Below are 22,210 nucleotides of genomic sequence, written 5' to 3' on the forward strand. Positions count from 1 at the left end.
ACAGTGGCATGCAATTGTAGTCTCATTTATTGGGATACTGAGGCAGGAGGATTGTTTGAGTTCATGAGATTAAGGCAGTCTATGAAATATAATTAAAGCTTATCTCGAAAGATACAATAAGGATCAATGGTGCTTGGGATAAAGGCACTTGGCTATCAAGACCTACAACCAGAGTCTGATCCTTCAACCCACAGGAAGAGAGCCAACTCTCACAAGTGTACCATAACACACACATTCCCAGATACACACACAAATAAATAAATACAAATGAAAAGGGGGTGTTTGTGTGGGTTAGTTTGTTGGTTAGGGGCTATTTGTTTGTTTGGAGACAGGGTTTCTCTGTGTAGTCCTGGCTGTCCTAGAACTCTGTGTAGACCCTACTGGCCTTGAACTCAGAATTCACCTGCCTCTGTCTCTCAAGTGTTGGGACTAAGGGCATGTGCCACCATGACCAACTAAAGAAAAGTTTTTAATGTACAATCATGTCTTGACCTTTTGGTAAAAACAACTGTAAATGTATGTGTAAATTGAATTGAAGGTTAGTATGATCTTACGTGAAATTAGAAGCTATTCCTGTTTTAAACAATATTTTATCATGCCATTAAATAGTCTCCTTGCAGAATGCTTTAAACCAATGGTAGGTTTCTATCTTCTTGATCTTACTGTTGAAGTGACTTATTTCATACACCCATATAAATTGAAATCTGGAATTCAGATTTTTTGGGGTGGTGTTTTCTTTTCCTTTCTTTTCTTTCTTTCTTTCTTTCTTTTTTTTTTTTTTTTTTTTTGAGACAGGGTCTCAGTATGTAGCTCTGGCTGCCCTGGAACTCACTATGTAGACCAGGCTGGCCTCATATTCAGAGTTCTGCTCACCTCTGCCTCCTGAGCATTGAGATTAAAGATGTATGTCACCACTCTCAGTTGAAATGAGGAGACCAGAAGAGGACATCAGGTCCTGTGGAGCTGGGGTAAGAGATAGTTGTGAGCTGCCCATGTAGGTACTGGGAACCAAGCTCAGTTCTGCTGTAAGAGCAGTCTGTGTGCTTTTAACCAGAGTTGTCTCTTCAGGGACAGAAGTTTGAATCTTTACTGATTACATTTTCCTGATTAAATACATAGTGAGACAAACAGGATACACTTATCTAGCTTTGTTTCTTAATCCTTTACTGGCTATAAGTTCAAATGCCTTTATTCTTGTACTGTGCTTCATAGACTGTACCATTTTGCCTATTAATTCATACGTATTTTGGGTGGCATGATATTTGGGTACTAAATTTCGTTTACTCTGGAATTTGTTAAAATATATGCGTGTCAACTTAATTTTGGGGACGTTGGTTACTTTTTAAAAAAGATTTATTTATCTATTATGTATACAGTGTTCTGCCTGCATGTAGGCCTGAACTACATGCCAGAAGAGGACACCAGATCTCTTTACAGGTGCCAGGAATTGAACTCAGGTCCTCTGGAAGAGCAGCCAGTGCTCCTAACCACTGCATTCTCTCTCCAGCCCCACTTATTTTGTTTTTTAACTTTGTCTTTTCTTTGTTCTTTTTTCAGAGAATCTTTTCCAAATGATCTCCAATTTAATATCCTAATGAGATTTACAGTTGACCAGACCCAAACACCAAGCTTGAAGGTAAAAATTTGATTTCTTCTGAAACTATTACAAGGAATTGTAGTATTTAATAATAAAGTTATGGTAATATTTGTGTTTTTTGTCACACAAGAAGCTGCTCAATCAGTGGGTTTTATTTTTGTAAACTTTCAGACAGTCAAGCCAGCAATCCGGGACCAGCTTCACTCTTTTTGGAGCTCAAAGGTTTTTCTTTTGTTTTTATTTTAGCCTGCATTATTTCTCTTCATAACTCTCTGCACTATTTGGGATGATGTCTTATGCGTCTGTATTTAACTACGCACCTTCCTGAGCCTTTTATGCATGCATGTACTCGACTTCAACTGTTCTCCAGAGGCTTGACCTCTCTTTGCAAAAGCTCTCTGTGTAAATTGTAAAAGCATCACAAAGTATGGCTGTCTAACCCTAAGCTGGTAATGCAGAGTTACCTTGTAAAATGGTATTTAATTGTATGTTTGTGATTTCCCAATATTTTTTTAGTTGTAGTTTTTAGAATCTTATTAAGTATTTGGGGCAAACATAGCATTGTCTAGGTGCTTATTTTAGTAAAGAAATGAAACTTTTAGCCGGGCGTTGGTGGCACACGCCTTTAATCCCAGCACTCGGGAGGCAGAGGCAGGTGGATCTCTGAGTTCGAGGCCAGCCTGGTCTACAGAGTGAGTTCCAGGACAGCCTCCAAAGCCACAGAGAAACCTTGTCTCGAAAAACCAAAAAAAAAAAAAAAAAAAACCAGAAATGATACTTTAAGTTTAATCTCAGTTCATTCTCCCTATCTGAAATAACTTTTTGCAGTGTGAAATTTCTGAAACAAGACTAACTTCCTCATCTCCATTTGGACACATTTTCCAGGTGTATGAAAAGTAGATAGATTCTGATCTGTGATTTAAAATGATTAGGTTTAACATAAGAAATGAAATGGTTGTGTCTGGGATACAGCTTATTGGTGGAGTGCTTGCTTTTCCTGAGCTGTAGCCACTGAGAATAAGGTCAGAGAAGTAAGAAGCATACTGCTCATACACGCCTTGTAGCTTCTGCTCTGGTCTGCACAAATGAATGTCTTACCACCCAGGATTGATTTTTCCCTTTATGTCTTGGAATCCAGTTGTGCCTCAGAATCACAGTTACACACACTGGAATGTCATTTTCTCAGAACCACTCAGTGAAAAGGGGCCTCTCTGTTTCATTTTAAAAACTTACCTACAGAAGAAGGATTTATTCCATATTGGCGCACATTGTAGCTCATAGTAGAGCGAAGACATTCCTGAGAAATAGAAAACTTTGCATTTTTTATCATTATCACTTACAGTACTTGGTAAACTAAATGATAATATAGGAGACGATGTAGTTATATGGTAGATACGTAGCAGCTGTTGAAGCTATAAGTGAAGATATTTAGTATGCCTGTACAAATGAAGCCAGAAGCCATCTTCAGAAACATGAGTCACGTGTAGTGGTGTAGACCTCTGATCCCACCACATGAGATGCTGAGGCAGGTCAGTAAGCAGTGATTTGTCAGCATGACTACCCAGAGGGTTCTAGGTTAGTCTAAGCTATGAAGCCATGGCTCACAAACCCCAAAAGAGAGAGGTGATGTGTGGGAAGAGTAAAGTCTCTCAAGACCTAAAATGAAAGACAAGTGAAGGAAGCAGGGATGTGGGACACAGATGAATTAAAAGGAGCTCCCTGTGGGACCAAAGCTGCTCTTCTGTGTCTGATGTAAATCTAAGTGCAGTCAGTTGCAAAGCCAGAAGGAGACCTCTTTGTTGCAGTTTGGACAACAGAAATAAGAGTGTTGGTGTCATATTTCATACCCAAGTAAGAACAGCTTGTAGGAGGGGAACAGGATTAAATATAAAGAGCTTATCCAGAGGTAGGTAGGGATGCTGAAGAGATGGCTCAGCACTTACAGCTTGGCTCCCAGCATCCAAATCAGGCTGCTCACAAATGCTTGCAACTCCAATCTAGGGGGTTCATTGGCCTCCTCTGACACCTACTTATACTTGGCATACACACACAGACCTGCACACATACATGTAGATAAAACATTTTTAAATCATAAGAACTTACCAAGCTGGAAAAAATGGCTTATAGCAGTTGCCTCGAAACATGACAACCAGAACTTGGACCTCAGCACCCAATAACAAGCTGGCCACCCTGCCATCACCCGTAATTTCAGTCAAGAGACACATGTCTTCTTTTGGTCTCTACACACACACACACAATCACACAGAAGCACATACATAAAACTTCTTAAGATAAATCTTTTTTTTTTTTACTAGACATTTTTTCTCTGTATTGTTTTGGAGGCTGTCGGTCCAGCCTGGCCTCGAACTCACAGCGATCCACCTGCCTCTGCCTCCCGAGTGGTGGGATTAAAGGTGTGTGCCACCACCGCCTGGCAAGATAAATCTTTTAAAAATTCTAACAGGCTGCTGAGTATGGTACACACCTTTAATACAGCATTGGAGAGGCAGAGAACAGAAGCAAGGGATCTCTGTGAGTTGCAGGCCAACCTGCTCTACATGGCAAGTGCCAAAAGAGCCAGGACTGCATAGAGACCCTGTCTCCAAATAATAATAAGTAATAATAATAAATAGAAAACTTAAATAAGTTCAAGTAGTAAATGGATCTTTTTTTTAAAGAAAGAAGGTAACAGGGGACTAAATAACAATAGAATTTATTTTTATTGAATTACTGGCATTTGTTAAATACATGGTTTTTTTTCCTGAATACTTTTTCCAGCTTGATAAATACACTGAAGGATTGATTACAAATACCTTTGCTAACTATATTGTTCTTTGAAATTGAATGTATAGTTGCATCATTAATTGTAGAATTCGTGACTTAGTGAGATGTCTTACTAAATGGGAGTATTTCAATGATTATATGTTTCTTGGTTATTTGCTTATTATAGCTAACACACCTATTTTGTGAAAACATTCTAAAACTGCATTACTTGGCATTGCATGACTGTAAATGCCTTTAATCCCAGCACATGGGAAGCAGCGGTAAATCAATCTCTGAGTTCAAGTCCCACCTGGTCTATACAGGGTAACATACTAAGACTTTGTCTAAAAATAAATAAATGAATGAAATAAAAAATAGAACAAAGCAAAACTACTAGAAGTCATGAGGTAGAGGTAAGGGATCGCTGGGGCAGGCTGACCAGCTAAACTGCTCAAATCAGCAAGAGATCCTACTTCAGTATATAAGTGGAGAGGGCATGTCAACTTCTGACTTATGTATGCTCACACATCAAAATTCCCACCCATACACATACAATGCAAAAGAAAATTTTTTCAGAGATCATTTGTGAGCCTGTGGATGTAACTCTATGTCAGAGTGCTTACCTGACATTTGCAAGGCCGTAGACTTGATCCCCAGCAAGCCAAAGAATAATGATGATGAAAACTTTCAAAGGATCCCAGAGGCTGGAGAAGTGACTCGGTGGTAAAAAGTACCTAGTGCTCTTGGAGAGGACATGAACTCAGTTCCCAGCACCCACACGGCAGCACACAACCTCCACCTACAATTCCGAGGGATCTGACAGTCTTCTGACCTACAAGGGCACCAGGCGTGGATATGGTACACATGCATGGAGGCCAATGCTCATACACTTACGAATAATCCCTAAAGATAATCAAATAAAATAAGCAACCACAGCCTGAGGGAAACATCGTTTAGAAACTATAAAATGTTGCGTTGGTGGCACACGCCTTTAATCCCAGCACTTGGGAGGCAGAGGCAGGCGGATCTCTGTGAGTTCGAGGCCAGCCTGGTCTACAAGAGCTAGTTCCAGGACAGTCTCCAAAGCCATAGAGAAACCCTGTCTCGAAAAAAAAAAAAAAAGTTGCAATATGTAACCAAAAACAAGGATTCTCCACCTGTTTATTTCCACTAGAATACTGGAGAGGAGGGATATAATTAATAATTGCTCACTAGAAGAGTTTAAAATGGCTGAGTCTAGAAAGAAGCATGTGTGCCTTAGAAATAACTCCATCTCCCACCCCACAACTGCCTTTCATGCACCTCACATAAAAGAGTTAATTGGGAGAGCTGGGGATATAGCTCACCTGCAGAGAGTGCTTGGCTAGCCTGCACCAGATCCTGGATTCTATTCCCAGCACTTTATAAACTGTACTCTGGAGGTAGAGGCAGGGGAATTAGAGCAATTCAAGGTCAGTCTTGGCTACACAGTGCATTTGAGGCCACTCTGGGCTAGAAACCCTGTCTTAAATATAAATAAATAGACAGTTACCCACTGTGATTACAGGCTTGTCTTGTAATACCCTACTATCTAACACTTTAGCTGTTTCCCCAAAAAGAAATGACCGTAAGACCAGCCCCCTATACACTCGGAAAGCAGATTCTTGGGGGGGTAGGTTACAGTTTGTTAAGAAAATATTCAGCAGTTGCTCATATTCTGGGAATGGAGTGCTCTAATACATATGAAAACAGAAACCCTCACCTCATGCCAGGTGGGTAAGTAGCTGCATCATTCATTTGAGGTTTGTTGTTTTTTCTGCTTCCCTTTACAAAAACTAATGGTTATTTCTGATGCATGTCCCAGTCGGGAGAGTCCATCCTGCTGACCTCTTTCATTGTGTTCTTTTCTGCAGGTGAAGGTTGCTATCCTTAAGTACATAGAAACTCTGGCCAAGCAGATGGATCCAGGAGATTTTATAAATTCCAGTGAAACTCGACTGGCAGTGTCTCGGGTCATCACTTGGACGACAGAGCCCAAAAGCTCTGATGTTCGAAAGGTGTGTACATTGGATAAGGGTCATGTGACCATGCTCCATTTCTTGCCGTCCTCTAAATTGTTATATAATTTCTGACTAATCTGAGTGTTTTATATTGTTTTAATTTTTATGAAACACTTGACTTACCTTAAGATTAACTGTAGACCTTTTAGATTAGCTGCTTAAGAGAAGACTAGATATTGCTAGTTAAAGAATCCTACAGAGCCAAGCATGGTGGTATAGTGGTATATACCTGTACAAAGCTCTCCAGGACTGCATAGTAAAATCCTGACTTGGTTTGGTTTGTTGGTTGGTTGATTGACACTTTTTTTTTGTTTGTTTGTTTGGTTTGGTTTTGGTTTTTCGAGACAGGTTTTCTCTGTATTGTTTTGGAAGCTGTCCTGGAACTCGCTCTGTAGACCACACTGGCCTCGAACTCACAGAGATCCGCCTGCCTCTGCCTCCCGAGTTCTGGGATTAAAGGCATGCGCCACCACCAAACCTGGCTGGTTGACACTTTTGTTTGTTGTTATTGTTTTTCCCCTTCTTATGCTGGCTTTATTTTTTTAGTTATCATACAAAGCAAAGTAGCATCTTTCCGCATGGTATTTTCATGTTTGCTTGGGTTCATTACTTTCCCTCCTCCTCCCATTCCTACCCTTTACACCTTCTATCGACTGCTGCCATGTACACATTTGAACCTTTCTACCCCCAGTAGAAGAAAAGACCATCTTTTTAAAAAAAATTCTCATATTGAGAAAGTTTAATTTCAGCATTTAGTCACCCTGAACAGGATCATATAGACATCCTTTTCCTTTTGGTTATTCATTAGGAAAACTGAAGCAGTAATATATGTTGACAGAATTGCCCTGCAAAGTTTTGTCATCTGTTACCCTTTTATAGTCCCTTCTTAACTTTAGAAAATAAATGGTAGTTGAGAGTGTTTTTATCCTCCCCCAAAAAGAATCCTTTTCTATGTGAGAGATGGGCAAGCCTTGGGCTGTGGAGCAGAAACATAAGACAAAAATGGCCACCCACCTTGGAGTAGATAGAATGCATTCACCTACTTTTTTATGTCTTTGTTTCTTTCAGGCAGCACAATCAGTGCTGATTTCTTTATTTGAACTCAATACCCCGGAGTTTACAATGTTGCTAGGAGCTTTACCAAAAACTTTCCAAGATGGTGCTACTAAACTTCTTCACAATCACCTTCGAAACACTGGCAATGGGACCCAGGTATGTCTTACTTGTTTGGTGGCTGTTGTGTGCTTTTATGACTGGTTTAACAATGCCTTCTTTATTTTGCATTAAGTTGACTTAATGCATTTGGCAGTATTTTCTGAGCAAGATTAAATATTGCCTTGGGAAGAGTAGAGTTCCTTGAACTATCCTGTTTGTATTATAATTTTTATACATTGGGGTTGTAGTTAGCAGTGGCCAACTTGGAAGGAAAGACACATGTGAGCAGAATATGTGTGAGGGCACCAGCTTTGGAGGTGTTAGAACTTTAGGACATGCTTACCCTTTGCCCTTCAGATGAACCAGTCCATGATTGAGCACCAGCAAGGGTGACTCGTCCTGAGTTAATTAAGTTTGAACAGAATCACACTAAAGGATTATTATAGGCTTGGCCTCTGGCTGTGAATATTCAGAATTTTGTTCTGAGGAAGAAGGTCTGACTAAATGTTCATCCCAGTGAAAGGTATAGATGTAAAGGAGAATGCAGATGTACCTGATGCCAGGCTTAAGGAGAAGAGTTTCAGGGTTGAAAGTGATGCAAGATTTTTAAGTGTGGCAAGGCACTTCACTGCCCAGTTGTACATGACTCAGGGACCTAGGATGCTGGGCTGATGGTCACCAAAATTACTGTGACATTGACTCCAGATGTCTCATGCAATGAAGATTCCAGATGCAGACTCTGGAAGGAGCATACAAAGCAAAAGCAAGCTTTCTTAAAAAGAGTTACAGAGAAGGGAGAGGATCTCCTGAGGACAGAAAGGTTTCCAAGAGAAGAAAAACGGCATCACACTTGTTCATGTAGACTTTTGTGGGACCATGGCAGAGAATGGACCAATCTGTGCTGGATTAATTGTAGCTGGAGTTTCTTTCCAGCCTGATCCCACAGCCGATTAGCCCCAAATAAACACAGGGATGCTATATTAAGTATAAAACTGTTGGCCTATGGCTAGGGCTTCTTATTGACAAGCTCTGTCTTAAGTATTAACCCATTTCTATTAATCTATATATTGCCATGAGGTTATGGCTTACCCATAATCTGGCATGTAAGTCCTTGGGCAGCATGGTGTCTCTTCGCGGCCCTTCTCTGCCTCCCTCTCCACAGAATTCTCCTCATCAGGTAGCCCCGCACACACTTGCTGCCTGGCCAAACAGTGTTTTATTCATCAACCAATGAGAGAAATGTATATACAGAAGGACATCCCCCATTAAGTAATGGCTGTGAAATTGGCTAGTTCTCTCAGATATTGTGGACCAATAATGGAGGACCCACATAGTATTTGTATATCCCCCAGCCCAGCCAGAAAGATGAACATGCACTCTTTGTGCACTGCCCACCAATGAAACATGGGTGAAGGCCCTCTCTGTCCATCTCTGACCCCAGGTTTCCTATTGACCTTGACTGTCTTCTAGGTGTTAATCACTTGCTGGATGTTACTACTTTCTGACCTTGCAGGGTCTCAGTCAATAATTCTATTGAACTCATTGTTCCTCGTGGCCCTCAAATGCAGTTAATGTTCCAAATGATGTGGGTTCTCCTTCTGAAAGAGGTGGAGGCCTTCTTAGAAGCTCTCGTCTCTTTACTTAGTGTTAGCATTAGCTGCATTAGAAGTGTGGATATGAAAGGACAGTAGTGCCTCACACTGCTCCTCAAGAACTAGCGGGGAGGGAAGCAGCCTGCAGCCACTGCCCCAGAGCCCCAGCCCGCCCCTTAGCTGCGTAGTTAGCTATCCTGTGCCCTGCTGAAGGCCTCCACCCACTCTGTGCTCTCAATGCAGCATCTGTGAGCAACATGCAGTTTCAAGCGTGTGCTCTTTTCCTTGACTGCCTACATGTACCAGCTCCTTGGGCAGAGTTTCTCTGGGAGTAATGTCTTGTGAGCCAGTCCCTTTTCTTCTTAAATGGAGAGACAGTTAACTGAAGGAAAAAGACAGATTTCTTAGTGTCTTGTAAAAATCATTTCTAAAAGACTCAGAAGGAATTAAATTGAATTATTGATGAAGTAGGAAGGGTTAACTAGCTAAGAACAGAAAGCAGATTCAAAAATTTTTAATAGTGGGCAGAGGCAGGCAGGTCTTTGTGAGTTTCAGATCAGCCTGATCAATATATTGAGTTCCAGGCCAGTCAGGGCTACTTAATGGAACTCTGTCTCAAAAAAAAAAAAAATTAGTTTAGGATTATGTTAAATCCTTAATGGAAGAAATGTTAATAATGTTTGTAAGACAAGTGGGTTAAAAACAAATAGGCATGTGGGCATGGTGATACACAGCTGTAGCCAAGCACTTGCAAGATGGAGGCAGAAGGGTCAGAAGTTCGAGGCCGTCCTTGGGCATATAGTAAGTTCAAGGCTAGTCAAGGGTACATGAGACTCTCTCAAAGCTGAAGGGGGTAATAGAGAAGAGGGCAGGTAAAGAGGTGAGGGAGAAGACTAAAGAGGTGGGTATTTCGTGGATATTTAGAATGCTGACAAAGGCGGCACTCTCGAAATGTTCTGCCTCATGACTGTGCGTCTTCCCTCAGGACCTTTTAGCTGCGTTTTCCTGTATTAATACTCTTTTTACTCCCACCATCAAGAGTTCCATGGGGAGTCCTTTGACAAGACCAACCCCTCGATCACCAGCCAACTGGTCCAGTCCTCTTACTTCTCCTACCAACACATCACAGAATACATTATCTCCAAGGTGAGATGATTGTTTTCATTCATGCTTTCTGTTACCCGTTTCCATTCTTAGAAAGACAGCACAGCTGTAATCCCAGGAGACTGCATTTGACTTGAAATGTCTTAGAAACTGAGTAGATTCAAACAACTTTAATTGTATATAAAATCTAACCCTTTAAATGGTGATATACAGGATGAAAAGGTATTGTTTTCTTAAAGAGCATAGTTAAATTTCTCAAACTGTAAATTGTGCCTATCTTTGCCATGACACTACTTAATGTAAATGGCTGTATCTGTTATGGTATTAGATGAGATACTAACAAAATCATTTCTGAAAGGTCAGGAGGGTCTTGAGCTTATATTATAGACAAAGCATAAAGAGAGAATAATAGGGATGAGTTAAATATATCATGAATATATAATGGCATTATTATACTTTTATGACAAAATATGGCAGATATTGTTCCCTAATACAAAATAGTCTAGGTAAAATTTCCACACACTTAGTTCAAGCATAAGTGTATTAGAGAGTAAATTCTGCTTTTTCTCTTTTTAAATTGGGTGTGTGTGAGTGCAGGTACACACAGCCCAAGGGAGGGAGGCATATGGAGGTCAGGAGACGACCTTCAGGAGTTGCTTCTCTTCTTCCACTGTAAGTCCAGGGATCCAGTGCAGGTGACCAGGCATGCTCAGCAAGCACCTTCACCCAAGAGACCATATTGCCACCCCAAGATTAGATCCTTGATTCCAAGCCCCTTTTGCTGGCCTTTTGTAAAATGATTCTTAATCTCTTATTAGAATTGCTGGCCTGGCCGGGCAGTGGTGGCACACGCCTTTAATCCCAACACTCGGGAGGCAGAGGCAGGCGGATCTCTGTGAGTTCGAGGCCGGGCTGGACCGACAGCCTCCAAAACAATGCAGAGAAACCCTGTCTCGTAAAAACAAAAAAACAAAAAAACAAACAAACAAAAAAAAGTATTGCTGGCCTGGGTGTTGTTATTGGTCATACACCAGGGCTTGCTTCATCAGATTATCCATTAAAATTACAGGGTGCTGCATCAGAGTTTAAGAAAGAAAACATATTGGAATGTACCACCTAACCTATATGCTAACATTTGTGACAATTTTGCTGGGTAAAGCTTTAGTTGAATTTAGAACTTGATTATAGAATTCATGTCATTAACATTTATGTTCAGTGTTTTCAAAATTCAAAACAATCTGCACAGCTACTCGGAAGATAAATGATGTTGGTGAAAAACATGACTACCTGAGTTCTGGCCTTAGGTCACCATGTAAAGTGAAGGGAGAGAGCTGACTCCGCAGAGTTTTCCTCTGCCCTCCGCGTGCATGCTGTGGGGCCCCCACTCCCACCCAGACACATACTACAATAAAAGTATTCCCTGCCTGTTTTCTTTTACCTTTACCTTTGTTGTTGTTTATTTCCCAAGGTGTGTTTTTGCAAAATAATAAACAGGAACTATAAGTAGGTGAGGTACAGGTTCCCTTTTTCTCTACCAAGGACTGCTCTCAGACACTAGAGCGCCGGCCTTTACCTGCCGACAGTGTGGTAAAGGATAGCTGTGGACTCCTGTTCTTCTGCCCTGCTTTCTGAGTGCTAAGATTCCTGCCGTTCAGCCACAGCTGTGTTTGTTTCTTCTTCAGCTAGTGCTGTTGTGTTTCTTCTTCTTCTTCAGCTAGTGCTGTTGTGTCTGCTAATTAGAAGACCTGGGCCACATGGCCAATATTTTAGGCTTTCAAGCCAAGTAATCTGTGACCTTTATTTAGCTCTTCTGGTGCGCTTCCAAAACAATCACAACAGTCTCAACATATATACACACATATATATATATATACACACACACACATGGCTGTCCTCCAGTAAAACTGTATGTGTACGTTCTGAAACTTGAATGTTCACATTTTATGAAAGTATTTATTTAGGTCTGGGTGGTGGCTGCGGCGGCACATGCCTTTAATCCAAACACACTCAGGAGTCAGAGGCAGTCGAATCTTCGTGATTTCAAGGTCAGCCTGGTCTACAGAGCTAGTTCCAAGATAGATAGCCAAGGTTACACAGAGAACCCTGTCTCTAAAGAAAAAAGGAAAAAAGAATTAAAAAAGAATTTAAAAGTATAAGCTGTGTTGGTAAGATGGCTCAGTGGGTAAAAGTTCATGCTACAAAATGTCTGATGACCTGAGCTTGGTTCCCAGGATCCATATGCAGAAGGAAAGACTCCATTTCCAAAAGTTATTTGACCTGCACATACATGCAAAGTAAATGTAATATTAAGATCAGATTTGGTGGCCCGTGCTTTTAATTCCAGCACTCAGGATGCAGAAGTAGGAGGATCTCTGTGAGTTCAGTATTAGCTGGCCATAGTTATACGTGCCTATAATTTCAGAACTCTGGAAATGAAGGCAGGAGACTCTTGAGTCTGAGGCCTGAGTTGGTTACAGAGTGAATTATAGCAAAGTTTGGGTTACAGAGTAAGTTTTTATTTGAAAAAAATAGATAATTCTTATCTTTTTTATAAAAAAAAAAAAGATTTATTTATTTATTATTTATATAGTGTTCTGTCTGCATATACCTCTGCAGACCAGAAGAGGACACCAGATCTCATTACAGAAGGTTGTGAGCCATCATGTGGTTGCTGGGAATTGAACTCAGGACCTCTGGAAGACCAGCTAATGTTTTTTAACAACTGAGCCAACTCTCCAGCCCGATTCTTATCTTTATAAATATCCTCTAAAATACTCTCTAATGTGTTTATTTCAACAGGGTCAAGTTTCAACCAGGCTGATCTTCAACCTTCTGTGTAGTAGAGGATGCCCTGAACCCCCAACCCTCTTTCTTCCACTCTCCAAGTGCTGGCATTATAGATATGTACCCCCACATCCAGCCCGTTTGTATTTTTAAAGTGTAACTGAAAATTAATACCGACTGTGGTAGCTTATACCTCTAATTCCAGCACTTTGAGGAGGATTACAGGGTGTTTAAGACTAGCTTGTGCTGTCAGTGGTGTTGGCACATTCCTTTAATCCCAGCACTTTGGAGGCAGAGGCAGGCAGAGCTCTGAGTCTGAGATCAGCCTGGTCTATGAAGATATACAGAGAAACCCTGTCTTGGGGTAAGAAAAAAAAGACTGGCCTGAGCCACAAAGTGAGACTCTCAAAAATAGATACTGGAGAAGTGCTCTGTAGTTAAAAGCACTTTGTGACAGAGGACCTGGGTTGACTCCCAGCACTCAGTTGATAGCTCACAGCCATCTGTTAACTCCAGTTCCAGATCTGATGCCCTCTTCTGACCTCCAAGGGTTCTGTGCACACATGGTTCACATATATACATGTGGACAAAACACTCAAATCAAAAACTAAGTAAAAATTAATGCCATCTTTTTCACAGTGCATTTGATTATGACACAGAAAACATGAATTCTGAAGACATTTACAGCTCCCTTAAAGGTGTCACTGAGGCAATCCAGAATTTCAGCTTCAGAAGCCAAGAAGACATGAGCGAACCACTGAAGAGGGATCCTAAAAAAGAGGATGGTGACACAGTAAGTGTTTGCTTTGCTTGTTCATACCATGTGTGACCACCATTCCTAATACACTGAATGCCTCCCATATGAGTGTTCTTATTGCAGCAGGATGCTTTGGTTTCCATCAAAATAGGGAGTGGGGTTTGTTTGTTTATTTTAAACTTTGCTTTCTGGCACTTTCATGTATAATTTTTTAGGAGCTAGTCGCTCTTAAGAGCATTTACTGAGTAAGTATCACTCACCCACATATTAAAGAGTTTGAGGTATTAGATCTGTAAGGCAGAGTTTCTTCCTATAGTTCCTTTTAGATTTCTAAGTAGAGATGTTTACTGAGGAGTTTTGGGTTAGATGATGCCGTAGACTGTGGGGCCATGGAATGGAGGCCTCTGTCAAATGACATTTGTACTAAGACTTAAAGGCACAAAACATAGAAAAAAATTTCTGTGAACTGATCAGGCAATGCAGAGGCAGCTAGGAACGAGTTTGTAGTTGAGGATTTGGAACAAAGCTGGTGAAGTTGGAGCATTGAGAAATAAAGAAGTTGGATGGGAGAGATGGCTCAGTGATTATGAGCCTTGGCTGTTCTTCTGGTGGTCCTGAGTTCAATTCCCACCAACCACATGGTGGCTCACATGTGGCTTCAATAATAAGATCTGGTGCCCTCTTCTGGCATGCAGGCAGAGCAGTATATACATTAAAAATAAATAAATCTTTAAAAAAAAAACAGGAAAAGAGGAACTTGATCACAGAATATGAGTTAATCATTGGCCTGGGTCTTGAACATACTAGGCTATGTGTCTTACCACAAAGTTTAGGGCTGGAAGTATATATTTTCCCCATATTAATTGTAGTCATAGTAGTTACTCATAGTAGTTAGTTTATATGGTCACCACAGAGCATGTTATAACCTATATTCCTGACATATGAATACTATTTTAACTGGTTTCCTTTGCTACGGTACATCAGTAGTTAGGTTTTACTTTTGCATCTGCTTATGCTTACCTCTTGAAATAAGCCATCCCTTCATTCCTGAGAATATCCTGTTGCTCAGTACCCACAGAGCCACAACATTTCAACACATCTCTAAAGGACTCCCACCTACCTTTTCCCTCACTTAGTGTTCCTTAATATCGGTCTGGTAGAGCTCAGTAGTAGTGGAGTAATAAAAATGGTTGTCAAGACCACCCAGGTTTGAGTGCCCTGTCCTAAAGCTGTGTGTAGTATCACCAGCAGGTTAGTAAGTGTTACTGCTTAAGTGATGGCAAGGCTCTCTGTGTTTGTTTGGCACATATTCCATAACCAGGGTGGTGCCTCAAGTAGTGCCAGCTTGTCCTGTGCTGGGTGCACACAGATTGGATGAAGGATGAAGCATGTGTGTTCAGTTCCCAGCAGCCAGTGTGGCATACAGTTGCTTGACAGGTGCGGATGACTGTGGCACTCCTGGTGATAATAATTTTAATGCTAGTGTTTGTATTAATATTGATGTTTGGGCAAAAGTGTTAATGTACCCCAACTCTATTAGCATCCTTCTGAAAATTATATTGACCTTTAAACCTGATACTTAGAAGGAAAAAGGCTGAAAGATACTATTAAGATAGTTCATATTCGCAAGGCTGTGGTGGCGCACGCCTTTAATCCCAGCACTTGGGAGGCAGAGGCAGGTGGATCTCTGTGAGTTCGAGACCAGCCTGGTCTACAAAAGCTAGTTCCAGGACAGGCTCCAAAGCCACAGAGAAACCCTGTCTGGAAACCCTCTTAGCACTGAGATAAATCCTCAACTGTTTTGCTAATGAAAGTCTTTGTGTCTTTAACTGGCATGGAGAAGCAGTTGCTAATCTCAGTGTGTATGTTACTTGGTTTAGCCATTGACAAGAATAACATCATTAGAGAAACATTTGTGATGGCTTATTTGCCTCTCCACTGTGATTTCTTTACGTCTTTGCTTAAGCTTTTTCATTTTGAGTATATGTTGTATTATATAGTTGTATAATATATTTGAATATGTATTGTAACCCATACTGTTTGCCATTAATTTCCTTTTATATTATTGTTACCTCTGTTTTTTTTTTTTAAGTGTATAGGTGTTTTGCCTACCTGTGCACCTATACACCGTGAGCATGCAGTGCTTGCAGAGGCCCCCAGGAGCAGAAGTTACAGATAGTTGTGAGACACCATGTGCATGCTGGGAACTGAACTGGAAGAGCAGCCCGTGCTCTTAACCACTGAGCTATCTCTCTATGCCCCTAACTTTCTTTTTTTCAGTGTTTACTTATTTATGTTTATGAGTGTTTTGCCTGTATCTGTATGCACCATATGCATTGCAATCTTGGTGCCCACAGAGACCAGAAAAGGCATCTGTTCTACTGAAACTAGTGTTAGATGGTTGTGAGCTGCCATATGGCTACAGAGAAATGAACCAGGGTCCTCTACAAGAGTAGGAAATACTCTTACCTCCTGAGCCATCTCTCCAGTCCTATTGTTACTGTTCTTAAACAGAAGGAAAACATCTGTGTTTCGTTTTGTTTTTGTTTGTTTGATTTTTTGTTTTGTTTTTTGAGACAGGGTTTCTTTGTGTAGCTTTGGAGCCTTTCCTGGTACTCACTCTGTAGATCAAGCTGTCTTTTAAGTCACAAGAGATTCACCTGGCTCTGCCTCCAGAGTGCTGGCACTCTGGGCATATGCCACCATCGCCCAACTTTGTTTTGTTTTTAGACTAGTTTTATTCATATATGTCTGTGAGTATATGCACTGTTGGGTGCCTTCAGAGGGCATTGTGCCTCCCGGAGCTTGGGTTACAGGTCGTTGTAAGTCACCTTGTGTAGAGGCTGAAAACTGAACTCACATCCTCTGGAAAAGCAAGAAACAATCTTTAACTGCCAAGCCATCCCTCCCTCCCCCAAAAAGCTTCTTTTTAGAATGTGAATGAGGTATTTTAAGATGAGGTAACATGCAATGCCTTCCTCTTCCTATCAATAGATGTGTGGTCCTGGGATGTCAGATCCACGAGCAGGAGGTGATGCTGCTGACTCCAGCCAGACAGCTCTTGATAACAAAGCATCTTTGCTCCATTCAATGCCAATTCACTCCTCTTCCCGATCGCGTGACTATAATCCATATAACTATTCTGATAGCATCAGTCCCTTCAACAAGTCTGCACTCAAGGAAGCCATGTTTGATGATGACGCTGACCAGTTTCCTGACGGTATGTTATGAGTTACAGTGCCTACCACTGCACTTTGGAATACTGGTAATCAGTGAAACAAGTGGATGTGTTTGCTCTTTTATTTAATATGTAAGGAAATGGGGCATGGGAATGTGTTTTTGTTACTTGTCACTGGACTAAGGTGCTTGACTTAAAGCTCCTTAAGAAAGGCTTACAGTTTCAGAACACAGACCGTCATGGTGAGAAAGTCATGGTCGTGAGAGCAAGGGGCTGATGCTCACATGGCATCCACATTCTGGAATGCTTGGGTCCTGATGCTTGCTCATTTTCTCCTTTTTATTCAGTCTGGAATTTCAGCCCATGGATGGTGCTGCCCACATTTAGGGTGGATTGTCCCTCTTCATCTAAACATCTCTGGACCCAAATGTATGTGTCCATGATGATTCAGAATTGACAAAATATTTTCTCCTAGCCTCTAGGTATTTGTTTATTCTATTTTGGTAATTTTTATGTTTAGAGTGAGAACCTGGGTAGTCAACTTGACCTCACCCTCAAAAATCAAGGTAACTCTAACATCCTCCCAGGAGCAACTCAACCAATCACAGCATATGAATTTAGTTTATTTCCAGACAGACTTTTGTACTAGAATGACAAAGATCTTCTTATGAAATAACCCATTCTTTATAATAAAACACTTTCTATGTAAAATCATAATCTCTTTTACTAATAAAGATTAATTCCAAGGCCTGTTATTTATGTTTACATGAAGCTGGGTTACTAATCTACGTAGCCTGATGGGTAGTCAACACTGTCTTCAGTAAGTGTCCTTGTCACCTCTGAAAAGGGGTAGTTGTAACTGTGCACTTCTGATCACAGTAAGCAACAAGGCACAGACAAGACACATGAGACACAACAATAAAGTGCAGGATACTAGTAAGTGTTTTCTTGTGGATGAGTAATTTGGTTTTTTATACATTTTTAAAGATTTTTCTTATATTTTTATGTGTGTTGGTGTTTTGCCTGCATGTATGTCTGTGTGAAGGTGCCAGAACCCCTAATACTGAAGTTGTAGACGGTTGTGAGCTGCCACGTGGGTGCTGGGAATTGAACTCAGATCCTCTGGAAGAGCATCAAATGCTCTTTATTGTTTTTGTTTGTTTGTTTGTTTTCTGTTTTGCTTTTTCAAGACAGGGTTTCTCTGTGTAGCTCTGGCTATCCTAGAACTCACTCTGTAGACCAGGCTGGCCTTGAACTCAGAGGTCTGCTGCCTCTGACTGACTCCTGAGTGCTGGGACCAAAGGTGTGTGCCACCACTGCCTGGCTGAGCCATCTCCTCAGCCCAGACTTTTTAATACTTTGAGTCCATGTTGCTTTCTTTAAAGATTTCCAATATGGGAATAGAGTACTGCACTCTTGGAAAGGGCCTGAATTCAGTTCCTAGCACCCACAAGGTGGTTCATAGCCATTCATAACTCCAGTGCCAGGGGATATAATACCCTCTTCTGATCTCTGGGAGTACCAGGCATACACATGATACATTTGTACACACACAAGCAAAAACCCCTCAAACACATGAAATAAAATCTTTAAAAAGTTCCATTGCTTTATGACTTTCTGTGGGAAACTTGAAATCCCTCTCAGTGTCAGACGTAAGACTTAGTGGGAAAAGCATTTGCCACTAAGTGTGACAACCTAAGTTCAGTCCTTGGAACCCAAATGTAGAAGGAGAGAACTGACTCCTGCAAGATGTCCTCTGACTTCCATGCATATGCCATTGTACACATACACACAATAAATAAATACATTTTGAAAAAAATGAACCAGGCATAGTGATGCATGCCTTTGAAGACCCTGTCTCTAAATAAGTATTTAAAAGAGAGAAAAAGCAAATTGGCTCTTTGGTAAGATTGGAGACATGGTTCAGCTGTGAAGAGCACTTGATACTCTTGTGAGGACCAAGTGTGGTTCTCAGTTCCTAGGTCAGGTAGCTCACAATCGCCTGTAACTCCAGCTCCAAGGGGTATAATGCCCTCTTCTGGCCTCTGAATGCATTTACACATGTGTGGCATACACACACAATCACATAAATAAAAATTTGTAACTAAAACCCAACTCTTCTTTGATAACAGTTGATCTCAACTTGACTCTGAGACATAATTGGCCAGGCATGGTGGTACATGCCTTTAATTCCAGCACTCATGAGACAGACACAGGTAGAGCCCTTGAGTTCAAGACCAGCTTGATCTACAAAGTAAGTTCAAGGACAGTCAGAAATACATAGTAGGATCATGGATGGATGAATGTATAGATAGATAATTAAACTAAAACCTTTATTTGGCAATTTTCAAGGAAAAAAATATTTCATGACAAAGAAAATGGCTCTAATTGATATAGTTACTCTGCTGAAAAATTCTGGAAAGAATGACATGATTAGATAATGAACCTTTTTTTTTTTTTTTTTTTTTTTTTGAAATAGGGTTTCTCTGTAGCTTTGGAGCCTGTCCTGAAACTCGCTCTGTAAACCAGGCTGGTCTTGAACTCACAGAGATCTGCCTGAGTGCTGGAATTAAGGCAGGTGTCATGTGCCACCACTGCTAGTGATAATGAACCCTTTTAACTCCATAAAATAATTGCCTTAACAGCAGTCAATGGATCAGCCCACTGCTGAATTATTAGTGATCAAGTTATAACTATCTAAATCTCTGAAAGTAGAATTTCCGAACACAGCCTCCCAGCAGGTGGTGCTCCTTGGAGGACAGTAACAAGCAGATCTGCGGGGCGGGATGGGGGAGTAGGGATGCTATACTCAGGCTGAGGCCTAGGTGAAAAGATACCTGGGGTTCCTTACACTGCTCTCTAGTGTTTTTTGATTTGTAAATTTTTAAAGCACATTGGTGATTCAGGGATGACAACTGAAACTTAATGTTTGTTTTTACCTCTTTTGTAACCAGTATCAGTTGTGCCTGTGTTTCATAGTGTTCTAACGTGGTCATTTCTGCACCTGAGAGTCAGCCTATAAAATTACAAAGTTAATAGTACATCCTTCTGTCAGATCTCTCCTTAGACCACTCTGACCTAGTTGCAGAGCTGTTGAAGGAGCTGTCTAACCATAATGAACGCATAGAAGAAAGAAAAATTGCCCTCTATGAACTCATGAAGCTAACCCAGGAAGAGTCCTTCAGTGTCTGGGATGAGCACTTCAAAACAATATTATTGTTACTGCTTGAGACCCTTGGGGATAAAGAGGTAAATTGCAGGGTATATATAAATGATATTTTTGACTTGCCTGGGTGTTTATGAATTTATTCTTATTTAGCTTTGTGGGTGGAAGACTAGGAATTACCCCAGGGCCTTCCCAGCCCTTGCTTGTTGCTTAGCTTTCTGTTGACCAGTTAGTACACGCCGGAATAGACACGTGACTCTTCTGCTACTGCTGCTTTCTGCATCTACTTTTTACTCAAGTGCTGTTTCTTTTACCAGACATTTGTTTCAAAGTTTTTAAAGAAGTTTCCAATAGTTAAAGGAGATACACATAGCAAGCTGATTCCCACAGAAAAGTAAAAATTACTTGTACATATTTAAATATGTTTTCAGAGCCGGGCAGTGGTAGCACATGCCTTTAATCCCAGCACTTGGGATTAAAATCTGTGAGTATGAAGCCAGTCTGCTCTACATAGTGTGTTCCAGGACAGTCAGGACTACACAGAGAAACCCTGACTTGGGGGAGGGGGATGTTTCAGTTGTAAAAATTCCTCTCAGAGTAAAAAAAATTTTTTTTGTTTTACAAGACAGGGTTTCTCTGTATTGTTTTGGAGGCTGTCGGTCCAGCCTGGCCTCGAACTCACAGAGATCCGCCTGTCTCTGCCTCCCAAGTGCTGGGATTCAAGGCAAAATGTTACTTATTTACTTATTCAAAAGTAATAAAGCTGAGCATTTGGAAGACTGAGGCAGAAGAACCCCTGCAGTTTAAGACCTGTTAGGGCCACAGGGGAGACCCTGTCTGAAACCAAGTGCCAAGCAGTTGTTTGCAGGTCTTCATTGCACAGCCTGTACTTTCTGAATTTTAGCTTTAAAAGCATAACTTTCCCTTTTCCTTCTGTCTCTTTTTTGGTTATCGGCCAAAATCCTAAGTGTCCTTCCCTTGACACTCTGGGCCTTGAGAGTACCCTCTGCCCTGTATGTAACTACTGCCAACCTCTGTGCTTCACTCAGAAGTCATGGTTTCTCTCTTTTCTCCGTGTTCCTCCTTTCTACAGCTTCCAGAATTGTTAACTTGTCTGCCCTGTTTTTTTCTCACAAACTCTTATAATACGGTCTTAAGCCTAAAAAGACTAAAATCATTAAAAAAAAAAAAAAAAAACCTTCGTATGGGGCTGGAGAGATGGCCAAGCAGTTAAGAGTGCTTAATGCTCTTGAAGAGAACCTATGTTGAATGCCAAACCCCTGATATCACAGCAGCTCACGGTTACCTGGAACTCCAGCTCCAGAAGAGTCCCTGTCTCTGGCCTCTGAAGGCACCCGCACTCACATTCACAGACATAGACCCAGAATTAAAAATAAAATGTGGATGTTGTAGAAAATGCCTGTAATCTCTCCATTCTGGATGTGAAAGCAGCAGGATTACAACTTTAGGGCCAACCTGAGCTACTTGAGCCCACCCTGTCTCCCTACAACAACAAAAGTGAGATAATTAAAGAGTTTTCAGCCTGAGATGGTAAATTATGTACTTCATTCTTTACACGGTGTCTGTCCTCCCGATCTTAAAATGCTCATAGAAGTTGAAAATGTGGAAAGATTTTTTGCCATTCAAAATATTAAAACCATTTAAATGTTTCTTCTTAGCCTACAATCAGGGCTTTGGCATTAAAAGTTTTAAAAGAAATCTTAAGGCATCAACCAGCAAGATTCAAAAACTATGCAGAGCTGACTGTCATGAAAACATTGGAAGCACATAAAGACCCTCATAAAGAGGTGAGTGGCCAGCAAGTCCAGTTACTGTTGCTTATGACTTTGTCTCATGAACCTGTAAGCACTTCCCAGAAAGTACACTCTCTGGCGGGTGAGGGCTTCCTTTTATTTAGTGTGTGTGTGTGTGTGTGTGTGTGTGTGTGTGTGTGTGTGTGTGTGTGTGTGTGTATGTTGTATGTATGTGAGCATGTGGTCAGCTCTTTCCTTCCACCTTTATGTGTCTTCTAGGAATTGAATTCAGGTCGCCAGGCTCATATGGCAGGCACCATG

General features: G+C 41.0%; 1 protein-coding gene across 39 annotated transcripts in view; it reads left to right on the forward strand.

The window, feature by feature from the left end:
- Clasp2 (cytoplasmic linker associated protein 2) overlaps positions 1-22,210 on the forward strand; it is a 170,668-nt gene that overhangs the window by 138,378 nt on the left and 10,080 nt on the right. For 22 of the 39 annotated variants that reach the window (XM_040740098.1, XM_040740099.1, XM_040740102.1 and 19 more), the window contains 8 exons: positions 1,558-1,636; positions 6,253-6,396; positions 7,468-7,611; positions 10,186-10,292; positions 13,674-13,827; positions 16,786-17,011; positions 20,025-20,218; positions 21,815-21,943. In XM_040740098.1, the coding sequence (XP_040596032.1) occupies positions 1,558-1,636; positions 6,253-6,396; positions 7,468-7,611; positions 10,186-10,292; positions 13,674-13,827; positions 16,786-17,011; positions 20,025-20,218; positions 21,815-21,943 (1,177 nt within the window). Of the gene's footprint in view, positions 1-1,557; positions 1,637-1,768; positions 1,820-6,252; positions 6,397-7,467; positions 7,612-10,185; positions 10,293-13,673; positions 13,828-16,785; positions 17,012-20,024; positions 20,219-21,814; positions 21,944-22,210 lie in introns of all 39 variants that reach the window. The other 17 variants (XM_040740093.1, XM_040740094.1, XM_040740096.1 and 14 more) reach the window with 1 other exon arrangement.

Source organism: Mesocricetus auratus, unplaced genomic scaffold (genome assembly GCF_017639785.1).
Source record: "Mesocricetus auratus isolate SY011 unplaced genomic scaffold, BCM_Maur_2.0 Super-Scaffold_100691, whole genome shotgun sequence".
Taxonomy (NCBI): Eukaryota; Metazoa; Chordata; class Mammalia; order Rodentia; family Cricetidae; genus Mesocricetus; species Mesocricetus auratus.